The following is a 22,256-nucleotide window of genomic DNA, read 5'->3' on the forward strand; positions in this document are numbered from 1 at the left end:
ATGTCAAATCTTCAATAAAATCCCAGTTAACATCCAATATTAGGGTAGTGCCAGAATAACAAGAGAAAAGCTGTTGTTTCTTCTTCTCAAAGTAGAGGTCTGAGGAGTAGCAGTGGTAAATTATCTCTCGATCCAGATTCATCTGCAGATAATTCACAGGGGAGTTAGGAATGCAGGGGCAGCCTGGGTCGTAAATGGGGAGACAAAAGGGGCACACCGTTGCTCGGTGTAGCTTAGGAGAAGGTTGGAAGGCAACACAGTTGGGCAAAATGAGCAGAGAGCAAGTTTTCCAAACAAAGCAGAGGGAACAGAGTAGAGTCTGCAGGGCCCCTGGAAGCACCAGCGGATGATCTGGAAGCACCAGCGGATGATCTGGAAGCACCAGCGGATGATCTGGAAGCACCAGTGGATGATGTGGAAGCACCAGTGGATGATGTGGAAACACCAGTGGATGATCTGGAAGCACCAGCAGATGATCTGGAAGCACCAGTGGATGATGTGGAAGCCTTGGAGGCTGCTGTAAAGGCCTCAGGCGAGGGGCTGTACAACTTCAGCTCTGAATGCCCTGGGCCCTGGGCCCTCGGGTTCCTGGGCCATGTTTCACTCTCTGCAGTAGTTTTATCCACTTAGAACTTGTTGTTTGGTTACCCACCCCACCACCACCAGGAATGGATGTGCAGCAGCAGTTGTCCTAAAGTTTGACAGCTATGGGCCACCTGTGCACGTGGTATTGAGGGTAATCCTAAGCACTAGCAGGAAGGAGGAAAGGGGAAGCCTCTTTGACTCTGGAACCGAGATCATCTGAGCCACAAAGAAAAGGCTTCAGGCTGCAGATACTATGAAAAATAAGTCTGGGATGAACCCTAGTGTCTGAGATGTTATTGATTGGTTATTTTCTTTTTTCATTTTCTATCTTCTGGTCATTCTCCTTGTATTTTTCATTATGCTCCAGTGTATTTTGCTTCTTTCTGGGAAAGGTGGCAGTTTATGTGATGCAGAGGCAGGAAGCAGGGTGATGTTGAGTGATGGAGACCTTGTGGCCAGGATACCCCAGACTGACTACAAGCAGTGGTGTCTCCCTAGGGTGCCCAGCACTGCCTGGTCCCTGATTTCATGTCCAACCATTTGAAGATCTGGTAAACTATCAGAAACTATCCCACAGCCCCTGCAACCAGGGACAGCTCTTGGAGAGGATTTATAAAGGAGAGTTACTGACTTTGGGTTTGACCCTTACCTTTCCAATGGGAGTGGGGAAGGGCTACCTAGCCAGAGAGACCTGGAAACAGTGTTGGTCTCCTTTGGCTGAAGTGGGAGCCAGCTCTCTGTTCTACCCAAGATGACAAAGAGAAGGCAGTGGAAGGGTGAGTCTTTAGGGAACTCCAAAGATCACATTGGAGGAGACCAATTTCAAAGATCATGCCAAGAAGTAAGAGCAGCTCCAGAAAAGAAACCAAGAGTTAAAAGCTGGAAGGAATTGAAAAAGAGTGTAAGTAGTTCTGGAGTATTGCTGTGGGAGCTCTGGAATGTCCTAGGTTTCCCCTTAGGAGTCATTGCATGAGTGGGATGTGGGTGCGTTGAGCTGGCTGAAAGTTAGGAGCAGGTAATATGCCATCCTCCCAGCGATGTAATCTTCAGTCCAGAGGTTGGGGCTGAGGAGGGTAGGGCATAGATATCAGCATATTGAGAAGTGAGTCAGGGGCACAGCAAATGGAATCTGACTGTGAGGATGAAGCGGGAGTTGATCGCGGAGTATACACATGTGGGAAGCATAAAATACCTTGTTGCTCACAGACCTCCACAGTTTCTAAATACATGAATCCTGATTTCTCCTTTTACATCTGACGTCCTTTGGTATGTCTAGAGAGGTAGCTGTGTCCCCAGGCCACTACACTACTCCAAGTGACCCCAGATAGAGCATCCTAGTGGTCTACAATCTCAATCTAGGGGGAAAAGCTCTGGGAGAGCTGCAGTTTGTCCCTCTGGAACCCCTGGGACTATGTGGGTGACTCTGCCTCCAATATTTGCAGGATCCAAGGGAAGAACACACACAGAAGCCTATGTGCCATTTTTTGTAAATATTTAAAAGCTAATAGCTGTTAAAATATGTTCTATCCTGTTACAAATACACCTAGAAACCCAGGATTCTTGGGCTTCCAAAAGTTCCATGCAAGCATATGGGGCTGTCCTATACTGCTAGGGCCTCACACATATTTGACACAAATAACCTCCCCTTGGCCTGCGGGTGCTCACTCCAGCAATGTGACATGCCTCCAGGAGGATGGACATGGGGAAGGGAGGCACGCAGGCCCTGGAAGCAAGTTCAGGGGTCTTTGAGCAGGGAATTCCAGGATCCCAGATGCCTGGAGCGGGGCCTAGCAGGTGGCCTGGATTCTGGGTGGGAATGTCCCTTTGGCCCCATGACTTCTCCCTTGATGTGGGGAGGAGGGAGATTGCAGGAGAGGAGGACCAGAGTGAGCCCTGTAAAACGTGGGGCCCATGGCAGGGCCTTTCTTGCTCAGGTCTAAGGGCAATGCTGACGATCGATGGTAAAGAGGTAGAAACCACTGTTTCCTTCTACGTTTAAGAACCGTAGTCTCCTCAGATCTCTGTGTTGCAGAACGCAGGATTCCTCCTCTGACATTCCCTCCCTCTAATAGTGGATTAATGATACTGCCTTCGTCCCAGCAGGGAAGGAATCCCAGTTGGGTGTGCAATGGCTTAATGACTTGGCTCTCAGTGGTCAGAGCTGCATTGTCTGGTCAGTCCTCTTACCCTACCCTGGTGAGCAGCACACAATAGTTTTTGTTTTCCTTCTGATTTAAAGGGAGAGTCTTCATCCCCAAAGAAAAGCCCATAGAAACTCGTAAAGAAGAAAAAGTGACCCTTGACCCAGAACTGGAAGAAGCTTTGGCCAGCGCCTCCGACACCGAGCTCTATGATCTTGCAGGTTAGTCCTCAGCTCTGGGAAACTTTCCTGTGCGGCTCTGGCCCCCCAGGCACACACTGGCATGCCCAGCAGCAGCCTCTGAGCTTCAGTAACTACTGATCAGCATTGCAATACCAGGGCGACTTCAGCTATTATGTAGCCATAAGACTTGATGCAAGTGACTTCACCTCTCTGAGCAAATCTTACTTTGCTGTATCTCAGCTGTAAAATGTAAATTCCTATCTCGGCTATAAAATGCCCCAATAATACCCTTCCTACAAAATTCAAGAGTTTGAGAAGCCAAAGAGAAGGAATCTAAAGGAGTGTTGAGAACTTAAACAATGAAATAATAGCCCTTACTCTAAGGAGCTTTCACATTTGGCATTTTATAACATTTTATCATGATGAAGTATCTGTGAAGTTCTTGCTCTTCCCCACAGTCGCTATTCCGTTTTGATTGCCGCAAAGAGGTCTGTTAGCCTAACCACAGAGCAGGAGTTATTAACCATTACACCCACACAGTAATTAAAGCCATATTCAGCCCCATCTGCTCATCTTTTTCTAGTTTTCTAAACAGTAGCAACAAAATAATAATTGGTGTTATGATTTGAATTGGTTACACATGCAGATAGAGAAAACACACATAGTATAAAAGAATGGGTAGTCAAGATGGCGGTAGGTTAGGGGTCAGCAAACTGCGACTTGCCTCCTGTGTTTGTAAATAAACTTTTATGGGAACATAGCAACACCAACAAAAAAATATGTCATGAAAGTAATTAATCTCACCCTAATTAAGTCCTCTCCCATTTCTACTATATCCTTCAAGAAAGATTCCATGCATCTACCAACATATTTGTGCATTCTTTTTTTTTTTTAAGATTTATTGATTTATTTATTTGAGAGAGAGAGACACAGCGAGAGAGGGAACACAAGCAGGGGGAGTGGGAGAGGGAGAAGCAGGCTTCCCGCTGAGCAGGGAGCCCGATGCGGGGCTCGATCCCAGGACCCTGGGATCATGACCTGAGCTGAAGGCAGACGCTTAACTGAGCCACCCAGGTGCCCCGCATATTTGTGCATTAATGGGATGTGTTTTTTTCCAAGTGGGATGTAAATTTAGATTATTAGGGTTATTAGGTCACTACAGGATAAAGGTGCTTTAAAAAACAGCCCATATTTGGGTGCCTGGGTGGCGCAGTTGGTCAAGCGTCCAACTCCAGATTTCATCTCAGGCCCTGATCTCAAGGTCATGGGATCGAGCCCTGAGTCAGGCACTGTCCCCAGTGTGGAGTCTGCTTAAGATTCTCTCTCCATTTCCCTCTACCCCTCCCACTCGTGCTCTCTTCCTCTCAAAAAAATAAAAAAATAAAAAACAGTCCACGAGCCTTAGCAAGAATCCTCACATCTTTATTCCACTGAAAAACATTTGTAATAATAATCCATCCTCCCTCCCAGGAGAACCAGCTATGCCTTATTCTAATAGCATGCCTACCGTCTCAGCTACATCTTTGTTCCTCCTGTGATGAGATCAGTGGTCAATACTAAGTTCACATATTTGAACCTCTCTCAGAAATCACTGCAGGAATTGAGGCACCTGCATCACACAGTTAAGAAGGTGCCTTGCAGTGACCTTTCTTCTTAGCCCTGTGGTTGCTATGGAGGGATCCTGGTATGGTTACTGCTCCTCTCAAGGGTTGTCTCATGGTTTCTACTAGAATTGCCCAAAGGGAGAATGCAGGGCTGGGCTTGAATTCCCAGGAAATGCTTAAGGAAGGAGAAAGAGGAAAACACCAATCATCTGGAAGAATCTAGATTCTGAAATTCATACAATAAAACCAGGGGAATAATCCAGATAGAAAACTGTCTTGTTCATCTCTGCTTAACCTCATTCCCTCATCAGATGCTCCCTCAGAACTCAGGAGGAAGCCGGCCTGGGGGTGGGTGACAGCATCTTCTCTGGGGCGGTTCTTTCTGGAAGATCAGGAGCAGCCCCATGAGCGGATGGGCTGACAGCCAGTGAGGTTTAGATAGGAAAGATTGTCAATGCCCTGTGCATGTTATTCTGGCTGGTAGGCAGCAGAAAGACAGTCATCAAGAGAACAGCTGCTGACCTCCAAGACAGCACTTCCTGGAGCAGCTAGATCTCAGCATGGTCACCAGTTCTGATGGTCTAGAAATTCAATTTTGTCAGTGTGCATAGGAGACGTCTGTTTGGGGCTAATCCACTAGCCAGATTCACAGGAAACAGATAAAACAAAAATTAAAACTTGGCAATGAGAGCCAAATTATAATTAGAAGTTGCTTAGTGAGTATGGGGCCAAAGCAAGATATGTTTGGATGATCCGTGGCCTGTGTTTATCAAATAGGGCGTCTTCTCCCTAGACAGTGCCAGAAACATAGTGACAAATTCTTATTTATTTAACAGGAATCTGTAAAGTGCTTGGAACAGTGTCTGAGGCATGAGAAGTCATTTAAGCTTTGTAACACTTAAAGTATAATTATTATCCCTACCTTACCGATGATGAAACATGCTCAGAGGCATTTAGTAACTTCCCAAGTCACAGAGGTAGTATGGGACAGAACCAGGATTCCAACTCTGGCCGACTGCTCCTGAGTGCCACTCTTAACCCTAGCCTTGTCGGCTGTAAGCATTTGCCCTTTATTGGGCTGCTGGCAGCCTCCCTGCTCCTGATGTGTAGATTACAGTACGACTGATGAGGAGCTCTGAGATACTCCACTGCCTCCTGCTGACAGATTACCTGCTCTGGGATCCTTCTCCAGGTGGCCAGTCACATCCGTATAATTTCATTAGCAAAAGGGGCACTTGCCTTTCAGCCTGCCCAGAGCTCATGCTGACCCAGTGCCGTTTCTTGCATCCTTTGCTGCCTCCTGGTGTAAGCTCCCCATAATACAGGAGTTGCAAAATCTCAGTGTGCTTATCCCACCTTTTATTGCTGACATCTCTTTTATTTCCCATTCTAGGATGCTCTAAACTGGAGAGGACAACTGCTGTTGGTCCTGAGAGATTGGGGCGGCTTTCATTGAAAGAGGCCCATGGTCTTTCTTCCATTTGCTGTAATCTGTATAATGTTAGATCTTAAAGTATCCTTAGACTCAGTCCCATGCTCACATTTTACAGATGAGAAAACAGAAGAGTTGAGTCTATTTAACTAGGAGGTCTAAGCAAGTTTTCAGTAATTTGGAGGTATAACATAACTCGACCATTGTCCTGCAGATCCTAAATGATTCTACCTGTATAGCCACAGAAAGACCTGTGAAGATCGCTGGTGGCAATGGAAAAGGATTGGAAAGGGATTTTTTTAAAATATGTAAGCTTATTTAATATTACATGTGTCCCATACACTATGCAAGGCAAGGGGGTTCTGGAGACTTACTTTATGATATGAAGAATTGATCTTCAAGGGGAAAATTAACATTGTGGACATCTTAACATGCCTTCCCAAACTTATTATGTATTTACTGATTATCTTTGTTTCTAGCTGTTCTTGGAGTACACAATTTACTCAACAATCCAAAGTTTGATGAAGAAATGGCCAGTACTAAAGGTGGCAAAGTGCCTGTGAGAAGTAAGTTGATGTGGAGTCTGTGGTTTGTGAAACTTGGGAGCTCCAGGTTGTTGTTGTTAAGAGGGAGGCCTGTTGACTGGGCTGCCAGTTGAATCCAGATTTCCATCTTGCAGACTTTGCAGGTAGATTCTGTCAGTTCACCAAGATCAGTCACTGGGCTCTGAGCAGTCAAACCAGAATAGGGAAGCCAATTATCAAAGTTCTGTTTTGCAGCGTATTGTACCAATGAGGTGTGTTTTGCCCAGAACATACTCTTTGGTAGGTCTGTTTAGTCAAAATATAAAATTGCTGATAAAAAGGTGACATAGTGCGCACAGATTGCAAACAGAGGTTCACGTTCCTAATGACGTTTTTTAATCAACTATAGTATTTTTGATAAGTTTCCTTCTCTATTTGGGTGTCTTTTTGTCTCAATAATGGCTGCAGGTCATTAGAATTTGAATACCCACTTCCCCCACGAGAGCATGAAAGACACATTGGCATAGACTTACCGGCACAGAAAGTTCGAGACCACAGTTCTCTGTATTAGCATTTCCTGGAGAAGTGTACAGTTTATTAGACTCTCTCACTGACTCATTCATTAGTCATCTACTAAATACCTACTATGCGTCAGGAAGGTTCTAGGCTTAGGTACAAAGATAAAAAATGGTCTCTGCCTAAAGGAACTTACCTATCCAGGGTTAGGATGGACCAATAATCAGGTAATCTTGCTACAGTGTGATCCAGGTGCTGTAAAAACTTACAGAAGATCACAGCTTTTCTTAGATTAATTTTATTCTATTCTCTTTGAAGGAGTTTGAGCAGGTGTTTTCTAGTCTGAGCAGCATACTTACAAACCATCATTTATACTGGGCTATTTATCCAGACAATAAGCAATGTTACTTTTATTTTTTTTTTTCTTTTCGGCTTTTAATACGTGCAGATGAAAAGTGTTTATCCTGGGGCACCTGGGTGGCTCAGTCATTAAGCATCTGCCTTCGGCTCAGGTCATGATCCCAAGGTCCTGGGATCAAGCCCCACATTGGGCTCTCTGCTCGGCAGGAAGCCTGCTTCTCCCTCTCCCACTCCCCCTGCTTGTGTTCCCTCTCTCACTGTCTCTCTCTCTCTCTCTGTCGAATAAATAAATAAAATCTTTAAAAAAAAAAAAGAAAGGTGTTTATCCTTTTTAACTTCAATATCAAAGGGTAACATTCTGACAGCATGTTTGCTATTAAAAGTCTGGTGCATCATCTTCTGGGCTTTTGTGCATATACATATCATTAACTTTTTTAAGACTATTTTTTAAGGGAAATTTTAGGTACACAGCAAAATTAAAGATTTCCCATATACTCCCTGCCCCCAATTCATGCACAGCCTCCCCCAGTATCAGCATCCCCCAGCAGAGTGGTACATATGTTACACTTGTTGAACCTACCGCGACACATCATTATCATTCAAAGTCCATTGTTTACATTCAGGTTCACTCTTGGGGTTGTACATTCTATGATTTGGACAAATGTATATTGACATGTATCCACCATTACAGTATCATGCAGAGTAGTTTCACTGTCCTAAAAATCCTCTCTGCTCACCTATTCATCTTTCTCTCCCCCTAGCTCCTGATGACCACTGATCTTTTTATTCTATAGTTTTGCCTTTTCCAGACTGTCATATAGTTGGAATCATACAGTGTGTAGCCCTTTCAGATTGGCTTCTTTCACTTAGTCATATACATTTAAGTTTCCTCCATGCTTTTTCAGGCTTGGTAGCTCATTTCTTTTTAGCATGGCATAATATCCTATTGTAAGGATGTATTTATCCGTTCACTTACTGAAGGACATCATGGTTGCTTCCAAGTCTTGGCAATTATGAATAAAGCTTCTGTAAACATCCATGTGTGGATGTTTTTGTGTGGATATAAGCTTTCAACTCCTTTGGGTAAACATCAAGGAGCATGATTGCTAGATGGAATGATAACAGTATGTTTAGTTTTGTTAAGAAACCACCAAACTGTCTTCCAAGGTGATTGTAACATTTTGCATTCTCACTGGCAAAGAATGAGAGTTTCTGTTGCTCCACTCTTAGCTAGCATTCGGTTTTATCAGTGTTCCAGATTGAGGTTATTCTAATAAGTGTGTAGTAGTATGTCATGATTTCAATTTGCATTTCCCCAATGACATATTATGTGGAGCATCTTTTCATATGCTTGCTTGCCATCTGCATATCTTCTTTTGTCAGGGGTCTGTTAAGGTCTTTGGCCCAATTTTTAATCAGGTTGTTGTCCTGTTGTTGAGTTTTAAGAGTTCTTTGTATATTTTGGATAACAATCCTTTATTAAATCTGTATTTTGCAAATACCTCTTTTTCAGAATAGAAAATTTTAATTTTAGTGAAGTCCAGCTTATCAATTCTTTCTTTCACAGACCAAGCCTTTGGTGTTATATCTGAAAAGTCATTGCTAAACCCTAGTTTATCTAGATTTTCTCTTGCATTATCTTCCAGGCGTTTTATAGTTTTGCATTTTACATTTAGGTGATACATTTTGAGTTAATTTTTGTGAAGAGTATAAGGTCTGTGTCTAGATTCATTTTTTTTTTTTTTTGCATGTGGTTGTCTAGTTGTACTAGCACCATTTGTTGTAAAGACTATCTCTTCTCCATTGTGTTGCCTTTGCTCCTTTATCAAAAATAAGTTGACTGTATTAATGTGGCTCTATTTCTTGGCTCTCTATTCTGTTCCATTGATCTATTTGTCTAGTGTTTCACCCCTGCCACACTGTCTTGATTACTGTAGCTTTATAGTAAGTCTCAAAGTCTGGTAGTGTCACTCCTCTAACTTTGTTTTTCATTTTCAATATTGTGTTGGTTGTTTTGGGTCTTTTGCCTCTCCATATAAACTTTAAAATTAGTGTGTTGATATTTACAAAATAACTTGCTGGGATTTTGACTGCAATTGCATTGAATCTATAGCTCAACTTGAGAAGAATTGACATCTTACCAATATTGAGTCTCTCCCAGTATCTCTCCATTTAGTTCTCTTTTATTTTTTTCAATAAAGTTTTGTAGTTTTCCTCATTTAGATCTTGTACATATTTTGTTATATTTATATGTATTTCCTTTTCCGTTAACTTTTTTTCAAATTGTGGTTCTTTTATCAGTACATGTTGGTTTGCCTCATTCTTTTAATGAATAGGTAGCACCTTATTATGTGATTATGCTGTAAGTTATTTAGCCATTTTCACATTGATGGGCATTCTGTTTCTCATGTTTTGCTGTCACAAGTAATACATCAGTGAACATCCCTGAATATATGTCTTTATGCATCCATGCTATTTTTTTCTGTAGATTAGACTTCTAGATACATAATTACTGGGTCATAGTTTACCCATATTTTATATTTTGGTAGGTGAGGCCAAATGACTCTCCCAAAAAGTTTGCATCAGTTTACATTCTCACCAACAACATAAGACAATGCGTTTTACTCCACATTGTTGCCAATTGTACATGTTATCTCTTTTTACATTTTTTTTTTTGCTGGTCAAAAGGTATTTCATTTTTTAGTTTCACAGTTTAATGACTTTTTATATTTTTGGTTGAGTGGCAGAGACTCTTCTGATCTTATTATTTGCTCATTTTTAATTGGGTTGTCTACTGATTTGTAGGAGCTCTGTGTATATTGAGATATTAATACTGTGTATGTTAAATATATGCTGCAAACATTTTCTTTTAACTGCTTTTGAGAATTGTTTCATTTTGCCTTTCTATCCGTTTCTCTTCCCGTATCTTTGTCAAAATTAAATCTCCAAAATGGATATCAGAGAAGGGTCGGGTATGGTCAAGAGGCCAGAGGGGGCACCTGGCTGGCTCAGTTGGTAGAGTATGCAACTCTTGATCTCAGGGTCATGAGTTTGAACCCCATGTTGGGCATGGAGCCTACTTAAAAAGAATAAGTAAGTAAGTAAATAAATAAATATTTTTTAAAAAGATTTTATTTATTTATTTGACAGAGACAGAGATAGCAAGAGCAGGAACACAAACAGCGGGAGTGGGAGAGGGAGAAGCAGGCTTCCCGCGGAGCAGGGAGCCCGATGTGGGACTCGATCCCAGGACTCTGGGATCATAACCTGAGCCGAAGGCAGAGATTAACGACTGAGCCAAAAAATAAATATTTTTTAAAAATAGTCCAGAGGAATAGTATGGTTTTGGAAATGAAAAGACTCTATTTCTTTTTTGCATCTCAGATCCTGTGGCTTGATTATTATAGTCTGAAAATGGTCCATGTACAGCAGCAATAACTGCCCCTTTGAAACTGTAACTCAGAACCATATCATTCTCATGCTTGCTTCATTGAGAATAAGCTGTACTATCATTGATATTAGAGTATTATTGGAATCAGAGCACGGAAGGAAAGATCATTTTTGGGGAAGTCATCTCTGATTTTGGCAGGAGAAACCTTACATTTTCTTTTTAAAATTAAAATTTGTAAAAAATAATAAGCAAAAATAAAATTAAATTAAAATTTGTGTGTTAGATGTGGTCAAAGGTGAGAAGGTCAAGCCAATATTTGAGGAACCACCCAATCCTACCAATGTGGAAGTAAGTCTGCAGCAGATGAAAGCCAATGATCCCAGCCTGCAAGAAGTCAACCTCAACAACATTAAGGTATTTCATTATGATTATTGTCAGTCACTTGATTTATCATGAGGTTAGAAAATTTAATGGCGATGACCAGTTGCCTGCTTTCACACCTGTGTCCAATCCCTTGTAGTCACCAGTTTTGAGACAAGATATCCTATTCAAAAGAAGAAATTTTTAAAAAGTGGTTTCTGGAATTCTTTGGAAAGAATCATTGTATTTATGTTAAACATAGAATATTGGTTATCTACTGCTGGGTAATAAATTAATCCAAAACTTAGAGGCTTAAAACAATAAACATTTGTTATTTCACACAGTTTTTGAGTATCAAGAATCAGGACCGAGCTAGGTAGTTGTGGCTCAGGATCTCAAGTGAGGCTGTAGTAAAGCTGTTATCAAGGTCTGCAATCATCTGAAGGATTGATTGGGGCAGAAGGATCCACTTTCAAGATGGCACACTAATATGGCTGTTGGCAGGAGGCCTCAATTTCTCACCACATGGCTCTCTCCATAGAGCTGCCTCAGTGTCCTCGAGTCATGACGGTGTGCTTCCCCCAGTGCAAGTGGTCAAAGAGAAAAAGAAAGAGCAAGCAGGAAGCCACAGCGCCTTTTATGGCCTATTCTCTGAAGTCACAATTGTCACTTCTGCTTTATTCTGTTTGGTAATTAGTCATGTTACTCTCAAAGGGAGGGGAAGGAAGGGTATGTGTGAGATAGAGATAGAGAGAAAGAGAGGGAGAACATTGCCTGATACCTATTTTGTTACTTCTTTTTGGGCCAACATCTGCCATTTAATAATAACAACTGACTTGTATTGAGTACTCACTATGTGCCATACCCTTTGTTAAATACTTGAAATTCATTACAATAGTCCCCTGTTATCTGTGATTTTGCTGTTCATGGTTTCAGTTAGCCTCAGTCAGCCACAGTACAGAAGTAGGTGATCCTCCTGACATACTGTCAGAAGATCAGTAGTAGCCTAACCTTATATTATAATGCTTATGTCATTCACCTCACCTCACCTCACCACATGGGCATTTTATCATCTCACATCATCACAAGAAGAAGAAGGGTGAGTATAGCTATATTTTGAGAGAGAGAGCAAGATCACATTCATATAGTTTTATTATATTTTTACAATTATTCTATTTTATTATTAGTTACTGTTGTCAATCTCTTACTGTGCCTAACTTATAAATTAAACTTTATCATAGGTATGTATGTATAGGAAAAAACAATATATATTGTGTTTAGTGCTATCTGTGGTTGCAGGCATCCATGGGGGTCTTGGAACATATCCCCCATGGATAAAGGAAGACTGCCGTAGCTCATTTAATCCTTAGTGGCACTTAAAGAGGTTAAGTTGCTCATGGCCACAGAGCTAGTCTGCAGTGCACCCAGGACTCATGTCAACCTCTAGTGCACCCCATATTGCCTCCCTCCCAGTGGTCAGGATTGTGCTGAGTGCTGTGGAAGAGAGAATAAGATTCATTTGGTCTTTATTCTGAAAAACTTATATTAGGAGAAAGACACTAAATAAATAACTACAACATGATGTGGTAAACCCCCAAATGTTATGGAATTGCAGGTAAGGAAATTTTCATCTGGCTTAGGAGAGTCAATAAACAAAGGAGGTGATATTTCAGCTAGGTCTTGAAAGATGAATAGAAATTAATCAGAGAAAAGGACAATAGAATCTCCAGGCAAAGGGAAAAGCATACCTAAGAGTGTGGAGGAGAGAAAGACCATGATATGTTTAAAGAATGGCAAGTAGGTCAGTCTGGCTATAATATAGAGAATGAAAGAGAAAAGGAGGGAAGTTTGGTATGTGCATAATTTCTTGGCTAAAGTAACAGGAAGGTGATGCCCGAATGTTATATTGTGTTAGATTCCCTTATTAGACACTAAGTGGTGCTATTGGCCCAGGATGGCTTGGTTGCTGGACAATGGCTAATGAGTCTTTTAGAAAGAATTTCATGCATTTAGCCATCTAAACCCATAAGGAATTTAAAGGCTGTGGGTCCTTGACTTGGGGTCGGGGGGGCTACAGAATGATTTATCAACTGTCTATGTCTTCCCCATTTTAGAACATTCCAATTCCAACCCTGAGGGAATTTGCAAAAGCTCTGGAAACCAACACTCACGTAAAGAAGTTCAGTCTGGCTGCAACCCGTAGCAATGACCCTGTGGCGATTGTGAGTAAAATTTTAGAAAATAAAATTTTTTTAGAAGTATAACATGAGGGGCGCCTGGGTGGCTCAGTAGGTTAAGCGTCTGTCTTCGGCTCAGGTCATGATCCCAGGGTCCTGGGATTGAGCCCCACATTGGGCTCCCTGCTCAGCAGAGAGCCTGCTTCTCCCTTTCCCTCTGCCTGCCGCTCTGCCTACTTGTGCTCTCTATCTTTCTGTCAAATAAATAAATAAAAAATATCTTTAAAAAAAAAAAGAAATATAACATGAGGGCACCTGGGTGGCTCAGTTGGTTAAGCGACTGCCTTCGGCTCAGGTCATGATCCTGGAGTCCCTGGATCGAGTCCCTCATCGGGCTCTCTGCTCGGCAGGGAGTCTGCTTCTCCCTCTGACCCTCCCCCCTCTCATGCTCTCTCTCTCTCTCATTCTCTCTCTCAAATAAATAAATAAATAAAATCTTTAAAAAAAAAAAAAACAGAAGCCAAATGTCAGGCACTTCGAACAGACTAAAATTTTGTGAGCACTACACTTTTAGAAGAAAGAAATAAGATTGGATTAGTCATTTAGCTAAATAAACATTTAGATTTTGCTATGTGCTTAGTACAAGTTTTCTGAAACTTCTGTATCTAAATTAACATTCTGTCACGTCAATGGATATTAAAAGATCCCCAACTCCTATAGGAACTCAGCACATATAAAAGTATATTTCATTTTAATCTTTGAAATGGATTAGTATGTTTCAAAAATATTTAAACAACCAGATTTTAAAACCTTTTTTTTGACACTGTTAACCAGAATGTGAAAAAAATAACCACCCGAAAGCCCTGTTCCTTCCATGCATTTCAGGTAATTCAGCTAAATAAGGAAGCCCCTGGACCCAAGTAAATACTACAACTATTACCACCGTCAGTGTTATTACTATTAGTAGCTAACATTTCTTGGGCAATTAGTAAATGCCAGCAGTAATCTCTGTGCTTTACACATGTCAGCTCACTTAATCCTCACTGTAATACTATGAGGTATGTATTATTATTAACGCCTACTTTAACAAATGAGTGGTCTGAGGCTCAGAGAGGTTAAATATCTTTTCCAGGGTAACACAGCCAGAAGTGGCACCACCAGGTTTTTCTGGTTCTACAAGCAGGATGGTTTAGCTATCAAGCTATGCTATATCTGTACACAATGCCTTCCTGTCATACATTTGCTAAAATATGTCAATTTGGGGGAGCCTGAGCATCAGCCTGTTGTTCTACAGCATCTCATGCTCAGCCCTTGAATCAAGCAAGAAAAACAAGTTTTCTTGACTTGATGATATGATTAAAAGTAACATGTCTGTTGGAAGACCTAAAATAGCATTAAAAACAGGTAACATGGGGTCTACCTGGGTGGCTCAGTCGGTTAAGCATCTGAATCTTTGGATTTCAGCTCAGGTCATGATCTCAGGGTCATGAGATCCAGCCTCGAGTCAGGCTGTGCCCTGGGCATGGAACCTACTTAAAATTCTCTCTCTTTCCCTCTGCTCCACCCCTAAAAAATAACATAAAAATAAAATAAAATAAAATAAAATAAAATAAAATAAAATAAAATAAAATAAGTAATGGCTATACCTATCCCAGTGCTGGCACAGAGTAGATGTTCGAACAGCGCTTGTTAAATGAATGAATGAACATGCCCTCTGACCTCTCAGCAATCAAGAATATTTCCATGCTGACCACAGCATATATAAAATAAGTACTCATGGAAGAGGGACTAAGCTACAGAATTGATGTTTTCACCAGCAGTTATTACATATGTAAATGTGTAAGTTGAAAGCAGTTTTGAATTTGAAAGCTATCATTAAAATAGAAAAAGAGCAGAACCAGATCATTGGTAAAAGTGAAATTAACAATTTAAGGATTTTTATCAGTATACGATTTTTATGATCTCTGTCATTTAGTAGATTTGTTTTCAATAAAGCAAAATATTCACAGTACATTTTGTATGTAAGTAACTAAAGGGATGAATAAAGAAATGATTGTTGGGCACCTAGGTGGCTCAGTCGTTAAGTATCTGCCTTCAGCTCAGGTCATGATCCCGGGGTCCTGGGATCGAGCCCCGCATCGGGCTCCCTGCTCTGCAGGAAGCCTGCTTCTCCCTCTCCCACTCCCCCTGCTTGTGTTCCTTCTCTCTGTCTCTCTCTCTCTCTGTCAAATAAATAAATAAAATCTTAAAAAAAAAAAACAGAAAGAAATGGTTGTCACTTCAATATAATACAGTACAGTAAAATTGCAGGGATGGAAATATGTTATAGGCCATTGTCGACAGCACTAGCAAATAGTCTAACTCTTCTACCCGGTCAAATAGATAACTTGCTAAATGGACTAAATAAATTCTAAATCTAATAAACTCTTCAATACTGTTTTTAATGCAGCAACTATGTGTTGATTGCATACCATGTGACAAGCACACCACACAATTGTAAGGAATAGTTGCAGTCCTTAAGGGTGTGAAGAGACAAGCCTCTCTGGCCTGATTCCTAGATGGCTTCCTATGGTCCAGCCCTCACCTGGCAGCCCTCAGATGGTTCTCCTTTCAGCCATGCCAGAACCTTTCTGTAGGTTGAAAATTGGGTGATTACCCCAGAGGCAATAGAGATCTTCAAACGGTGATTATGACTGAACAACTCACTACAAAGAATTAAAGATGGGGGCGCCTCCCTGGCTGGCTGGCTCAGTTGATACAGCATGCAGCTCTTGATCTCGGGGTTGTGAGTTTGAGCCCCACTTTGGGTGTAGAGATTACTTTAAAAAAGAGAGAAGAAAATAATTAAAGATCGGTGTTAAAGAGTTTCAAGAAATTTTTCTTTTTAAAATTCAGGAACAGAGGGGCGCCTGGGTGGCTCAGTTGGTTAAGCCTTCAGCTCAGATCATGATTCCGGGGTCCTGGGATCAAGTCCTGCATCAGGCTCCCTGCTCCCAGGGAAGCCTGCTTCTCCCTCTCCTTCTGCCCCTCCCTTACTCATTCTCTCTCTCTCTCCCTCCCCCTCTCCCTCTCTCTCTCCCCCTCTCTTTGTGTCAAATAAATAAATAAAACTTTTTAAAAAACTGCAGAAAATAAAGTTCAGAAACGGATTCAGTGAGGCACTTGTGGGGTTATTGTGAACATAGGCAAATTAGGTGTATGTGAGATGGCGTTATCCCCATTCTATAGATGAGGCAACTGAGGCTCATAGAGCTTGAGTAACTTCACTGAGATTACACAGCATGTAGACTAGCCAGGAAGTGCATTTAAGTGACCGATAATCAAGTTCAGTTCACCATGCCCCAAGCACTTCTGTCTATCTACATCTCTAGCAGGGAGCAGAAAAAGTCCAAATACATTAAAAAACGCTTTTACAGGGCACCTGGGTGGCTCAGTCATTAAGTGTCTGCCTTCAGCTCAGGTCATGGTCCCAGGGTCCTGGGATCGAGTCCCACATCGGGCTCCCTGCCTGGCAGGAAGCCTGCTTCTCCCTCTCCCACTCCCCCTGCTTGTGTTCCCTCTCTTGCTATGTCTCTATCTGTCAAATAAATAAATAAAATCTTTAAAAAAAAATAAAAAATAAAAAACGCTTTTACTATTAATAATAATGCCACATAAAAGTCAAGAGTTTAGGAGAACACTGTCTATAACAAATAAAATGAGAGGCCCTCTCCCACTTCCCCTGCTTGTGTTCCCTCTCTTGCTATGTCTCTGTCAAATAAATAAATAAATAAATAAAATCTTTAAAAAAAATAAAAAACACTTTTACTATTAATAATAATGCCACATAAAAGTCAAGAGTTTAGGAGAGCACTGTCTATAACAAAATGTAAGCCACATGTATGATTTAAAATTTTTCTGGTAGCCACAAAAAAAAAAAAAAAAAGAAATAGATGGAATTCATTTTAATAATATATTTTATTTAAACCAATATATCCCAAATATTATCATTTCAAAATATAATTTGAAAATGTAATAAGGTATTTTAATTACTTTTTTTCATACCACATCTTTGAAATCCAGTGCAAGTTTTCCATTTACAGCACATCTTAATTCAGACCATCCATTTTCCAAGGGCTTAAGAGCTTCATGTGTCTTGAGGCTACCCTTTGGATGGTGCAGGTTTAGACAATGCAGGACACTGGATTTCCATATAATCCTGTAAAGTACAGAAAGCAAAACCTTCTCTTTAAAAATGTATTTCTACTGTAACTATTTATATAACATTTAAGAAATCGAGTCTTTGTTTTACTGATGTTATCCCCAGCACATGTAATAGATGCTTAAATATTTGCTGAACTGAAATTAACTTGGGCCTGCAGCCCAGGGTTATGTTTGGCTGGGTCTCCCCTGTTTTATTCGGTATGAGAAAAGTGTTTTCTCAAGTTTAAAAGAAAGTGGCAAGATCCTGGCTACTTGCCAGGAAGTCCTGCAACCTTTTTTTTATAAAGGCCTAATTGCTCCAACATTTTGTTATTCTAATAATGAACATAAATCCTGAAGCCTGGAGTGTCCATAAGGAAAAGCCTGATGCATTTCCTTCTGATGCTCTAATTAAAATGTGTACATTTGCTTCTAATTAAGGACCTAGCAGTGAATAAATGCACTTTAATTTACATGGTGTACAATAATGTCAGTCCAAATCTTCGAGCTTTCTTTGCACTTAAAGCAACTGCTTGACTAATACACAGTATTATTCTTCTAGTCTGGTGCTTCTCAACTCAGAGTAATTTTGCCCTGCAGGGGACATTTGGCAGTGTCTGAAGCTATTTTTTGGTTGTCATGACTGGGAAGGGTGCTATTGGCATTTAATGGGTCTCAGAAGCTGCTAAACATCCTGCAGGACACAGGACAATGTCCCACAACAAAGAATCCTCTGGCCTCAAACGTCATTGGTGCCAAGGCTGAGAAATCCTATTCTGGTCCCAAGTTAGATTCCTTCTCTTCCTTCTTCCTGTGTTTTCCACCATAAAAATAATTAAAATAATTAAGAAGTTCCTTGTTCCATTCCCCAGAGCAATCAGTATTAGCAATTTGTTTTTCATTCTTTTAGTTGTTGTCTTTATGACTTTAATCAACGTAGTTGTCAATCCTAAAATAAAATCTTTTTTAAAAAGGAGGGCACCTGGGTGGCTCAGTTGGTTAAGCATTTGCCTTCGGCTCAGGTCATGATCTCAGGGTCCTGGGATGGAGTCCCACATCACGCTCTCTGCTCTGCAGGGAGTCGGCTTCTCCCCCTCTCTCTGCCCCTCCCCCCTGCACACTCTCTCTCTTTCTGGCAAATAAATAAATCTTAAAAAAAAAAAAAAAAGTGGTTGTCAATCCTGGTGAACATTAATCACCCAGAGAGCTTTTTAAAAATACAGAAGTCCAGGGACATCTGGGTAGCTCAGTTGATTGGGTGTCCTGACTCTTGGTTTTGGCTCAGGTCACGGTCTTGGGGTGGTGGAATTGAGCCCTCTGTCAGGCCCTGTGCTCGGCATGGATTCTGCTTTTCCCTCTCCCCCCAGCCCTGGCTTCTACTCTCTCTCTTTCTCTCTAAAATAAATAAATAAATAAATAAAATCTTAAAATATATAGCAATCCAGGCTATAGCCTGAGATTCTGATTTAATTCATTTGGGGTGGGGCCCAATACTTTATATATCTTAACATTCATTCTAACATGCAGGCAGAGTAGAAAACCCCTGATATACATACTTTTTTGTTTTTGATTTATCATGTTAAATAATTTTTGTTTCTCCATTAGAAAAGCTGAGAGTAGTTCTATAATCTGCCTTCATCCCTCCTCCTTTTTCTACCTCCAGATTATAATTATTCCATTATTTTCACGCATTTCAGTTTTATATGTTTTATGCCCTTATAGTCTATGTTTTGTATATAGGTTGATTGTAAAAATTTAAAACTTTTCACCAGTATTCACAACTACCTGGCAATGTAAATATATAAATCTCTGTTTTCGTGGGCCTTGCTGTCTACTGACTCATGCTGGTCTGAGTCTTGTTCCTTTGTAAGTAACTTATTTTTTCTTACTAGAAACTTTGAGGACTCTCTCTTTTCCCTTGGAGTTCTGAAATTTCACTTGTATGTGTCCACTTGTGAGTCTTCTTTACTCATTTTGCTGAGCATTCTATGGGTTTTCAGATGAAGACTCATAACTCTCTTCAACTCTAGGAAATTTTTTTCTTATTGTTTTATAATTTCTTCCCTTGTGTTGTCTTTTTTTTTTGTCCTTCTGAAACTCCTACTAGATGAATGTTGAACTTCTGTATCTTTCCCCATATCTTTTAACATTTGTCTCATATTTTCTAGCTTTGTCTTTTTACTCTACCTTCTTGGGAATAGCCCTCAATTTATGTTCTCACTCACCAACGTGCTCTTCAGCCATGCTCATTCATTTTGTAATTCTGGATGTCCATTACCTTTCTTTATTTCAATGTAGTATTTAAACTTTTCAGAACATTTTCTTGTTAAAATTCCTCTTTTTTTCTCCCCACAATAGCCAGTATTTATTTTATGGATACAATGTGTTTTCTTTCTTTTTCTTTTTTTGGTGGGTGAGAAGAGGGAGAATAACAATTAGAATTTTTACATTTGTTTCTGTTCCCTCTATGGCATGTTGTCCTATTTGGTCAAGTTGGCTTTTCTCTTCCATGAGGTTGGTTTTCCTACTTTGTCCGGTAGTCACTGGTTGCCAGACTTGCGAATAGAGAACAAGGTGGTTTTGTGTAAACCAGGATCGTTTCCTCTGCAGTTGTGTCAATCTGTTTCACCAACAGACCTCTCCCTCAAAAGGGAGGCCCTTTCTGTTTCCCATTTGTCACCATCCAACAGGCTATGTATTTTATTTATTTATCAACTGCCCTCTTAGGACAGAGATTTTTCTTTTCTCTGCTGCTGGCATACTGCACACTGTAGAAGCCCGATAGTCTTTTCTGATTGATTGAATGAATGAATGAATGAATGCATGCTTTTGTAAGCAGGCAGGTGGAATGACTGGCAGCCCTCTCTGAAGGGTGTGCATGGGGAGCTGTCAGGTAGCTGGGAGTCCCCCACAAGTCTATGGCTAGGAAGGCTTCACTCTGGGAGGGGTTCCTTCCTGGACATAGCTGCCTCTCCTCTCCGTTTCTCCCACACTGTGTCTGGTGAGGGGTCTGAAGGTGCCTCTGTTTCTGCACGGCTTCTGTCTCAGCTCCTGGCCTCACTGGAGCCTCTTCCTAGGAAAGTTTTCATTGACAGGGGGCTGGCGGTTGCTTCTTTCCTGGGAAGCTGCAGGGAGGGGCGACGTGCTCTCCGTCTGCTCTACCTGTTCCAGTCTGTTCTGAAGGCAGTTCTTTCAGGAGATGCCCCTTACCTTACCTCTGGTGTCTCAGGCAACAGCTTTTTTTGTGAGTCATTTCTCCACCAGGCTGTCTTTTTCTGTATTTTGGCAATTCTTCAAAGTAATGGCCCTCTGTTTTGTTTTGTTTTTCTTGCACTGTAAGAGTTCCAGTCATTTAAAAATGGTATCTTTTCTTCATGCCAGGGGCCAACTTTGGGTGCAAGGGGAACAGGCAGGTGCATGTGTGTATCTCTTGTTTTGATCTGGGGGGTCTCCAGTGGGTTTGCTACTCTGAATGGTGATTATATTCCAAAAGTTATCTTTGAAGAATTCTAATTTATAGATGACCTGAAATAATATGACTACATCAGTAGTGCCCACATGCTAGTCAACAGTAAAGTGTTTTTATCCGTTCATAGGAAAAGGGACAAAATAAAATAATTCTGAGATTATGTCCTTTCTACATTTCTCCTAATGTTAAAATGTCTTTTTCTCAAAAACACAAAAAATCAAAAACCACATGCATGCACGCACAAAAAAACAAACTGCTAATGATAACAGATGGTGGTGGGATTTTACTCAACGTTCTTACCTAACAACGTTGGTAATCCTGGGTCAGGATTTTTTGTTTTAGTTTTTCTTTTACAGGTATGCAAAATTCGTAAGTCTGGGCTGCTGGACTGAATTATTCTTAGTTTGATTTGACTAAGTTTTTCTTTAAGTATATAAAAAAACATCTGTGTTTAATTTGGGGCTGGGAGTTCAGTAAATAAATCTTTACAAGCATTAATGGTTACTTCTTTTTTTGCATAATAAGGCTTTTGCAGATATGCTGAAAGTAAATAAGACCTTGAAAAGCCTCAACATCGAATCCAATTTTATCACTGGGTCCGGGATCCTGGCCCTGGTGGAGGCACTGAGAGAGAATGACACCCTGACGGAGATCAAGATCGACAACCAGGTATGACTCGCAGGGTGCACGTGAAGAGGGGGCCACAAGGCAGTGAGGTTAAAGCCAAGTTCTATGACTCGATTCGACGTTCCGGCGATGCTGTAAGCTACAACAGCTGCTGGCCTGTGGAGGGTATATGGGAGTGCATGTCGGTAACCAGACGCGATGCACAGTGAGGCAGCCCGAGACGGAAAGGGCCAGCTCCCCCCCAGCCCTCAGCTAGTGAGGTACCGGGGCAGGGAGGAGGGGGGCCGGAGGTGTTGAGGGCTACTTTGTGCAGCCATCGTCATCCTTGCCTCCTAGCAGGAACCGCAGCCAGTCCTGTTCCAGCCTTGCTGTTGCCTCTCACTGGGACTAGGGCTTCGAGGAGAAAGCGGGCTGGCCATGCCCAGAGACAGACTCCTTGCTCTTGGTTGGAGGTTGCCAGAGCTGGAAAAAAAATGAGCAAAACTAGACTCCCGCAGTCTGCGCCTGGCCACAGAGCCTGTTTAGAGGAATCCAGGTTCTAGAAGATGGTCTGGCTTAGAGAAGCAGGCCACACCCATAGTGCGATCACGGTCTCAGCTCTGTTGCAGTGTTTCTTAGCTTCCCATCAACAGCCAAAGCAGGCGGCTTGTCTCTAGGGCCACATCTTCTGTACCCTGAAGGCCTTTTCCCCAGCATCCGCCTGCTG

The 22,256-nt window shown here is 41.3% G+C and overlaps 1 protein-coding gene across 2 annotated transcripts in view; it reads left to right on the forward strand.

The window, feature by feature from the left end:
* The window catches only part of TMOD2 (tropomodulin 2), a 46,714-nt gene that overhangs the window by 17,376 nt on the left and 7,082 nt on the right, over positions 1 to 22,256 (forward strand). Inside the window, exons 4-8 of one of the 2 annotated variants that reach the window (XM_032417193.1) lie at positions 2,825 to 2,947; positions 6,424 to 6,510; positions 11,019 to 11,149; positions 13,210 to 13,317; positions 21,449 to 21,592. In XM_032417193.1, coding sequence (XP_032273084.1) covers positions 2,825 to 2,947; positions 6,424 to 6,510; positions 11,019 to 11,149; positions 13,210 to 13,317; positions 21,449 to 21,592 — 593 coding nt within the window. The remainder of the gene's footprint in view (positions 1 to 2,824; positions 2,948 to 6,423; positions 6,511 to 11,018; positions 11,150 to 13,209; positions 13,318 to 21,448; positions 21,593 to 22,256) is intronic. The other variant, XM_032417194.1, reaches the window with a different exon arrangement.

The sequence above is a fragment of the Phoca vitulina genome, unplaced genomic scaffold (genome assembly GCF_004348235.1).
Source record: "Phoca vitulina isolate PV1807 unplaced genomic scaffold, GSC_HSeal_1.0 scaffold20, whole genome shotgun sequence".
Classification (NCBI taxonomy): Eukaryota; Metazoa; Chordata; class Mammalia; order Carnivora; family Phocidae; genus Phoca; species Phoca vitulina.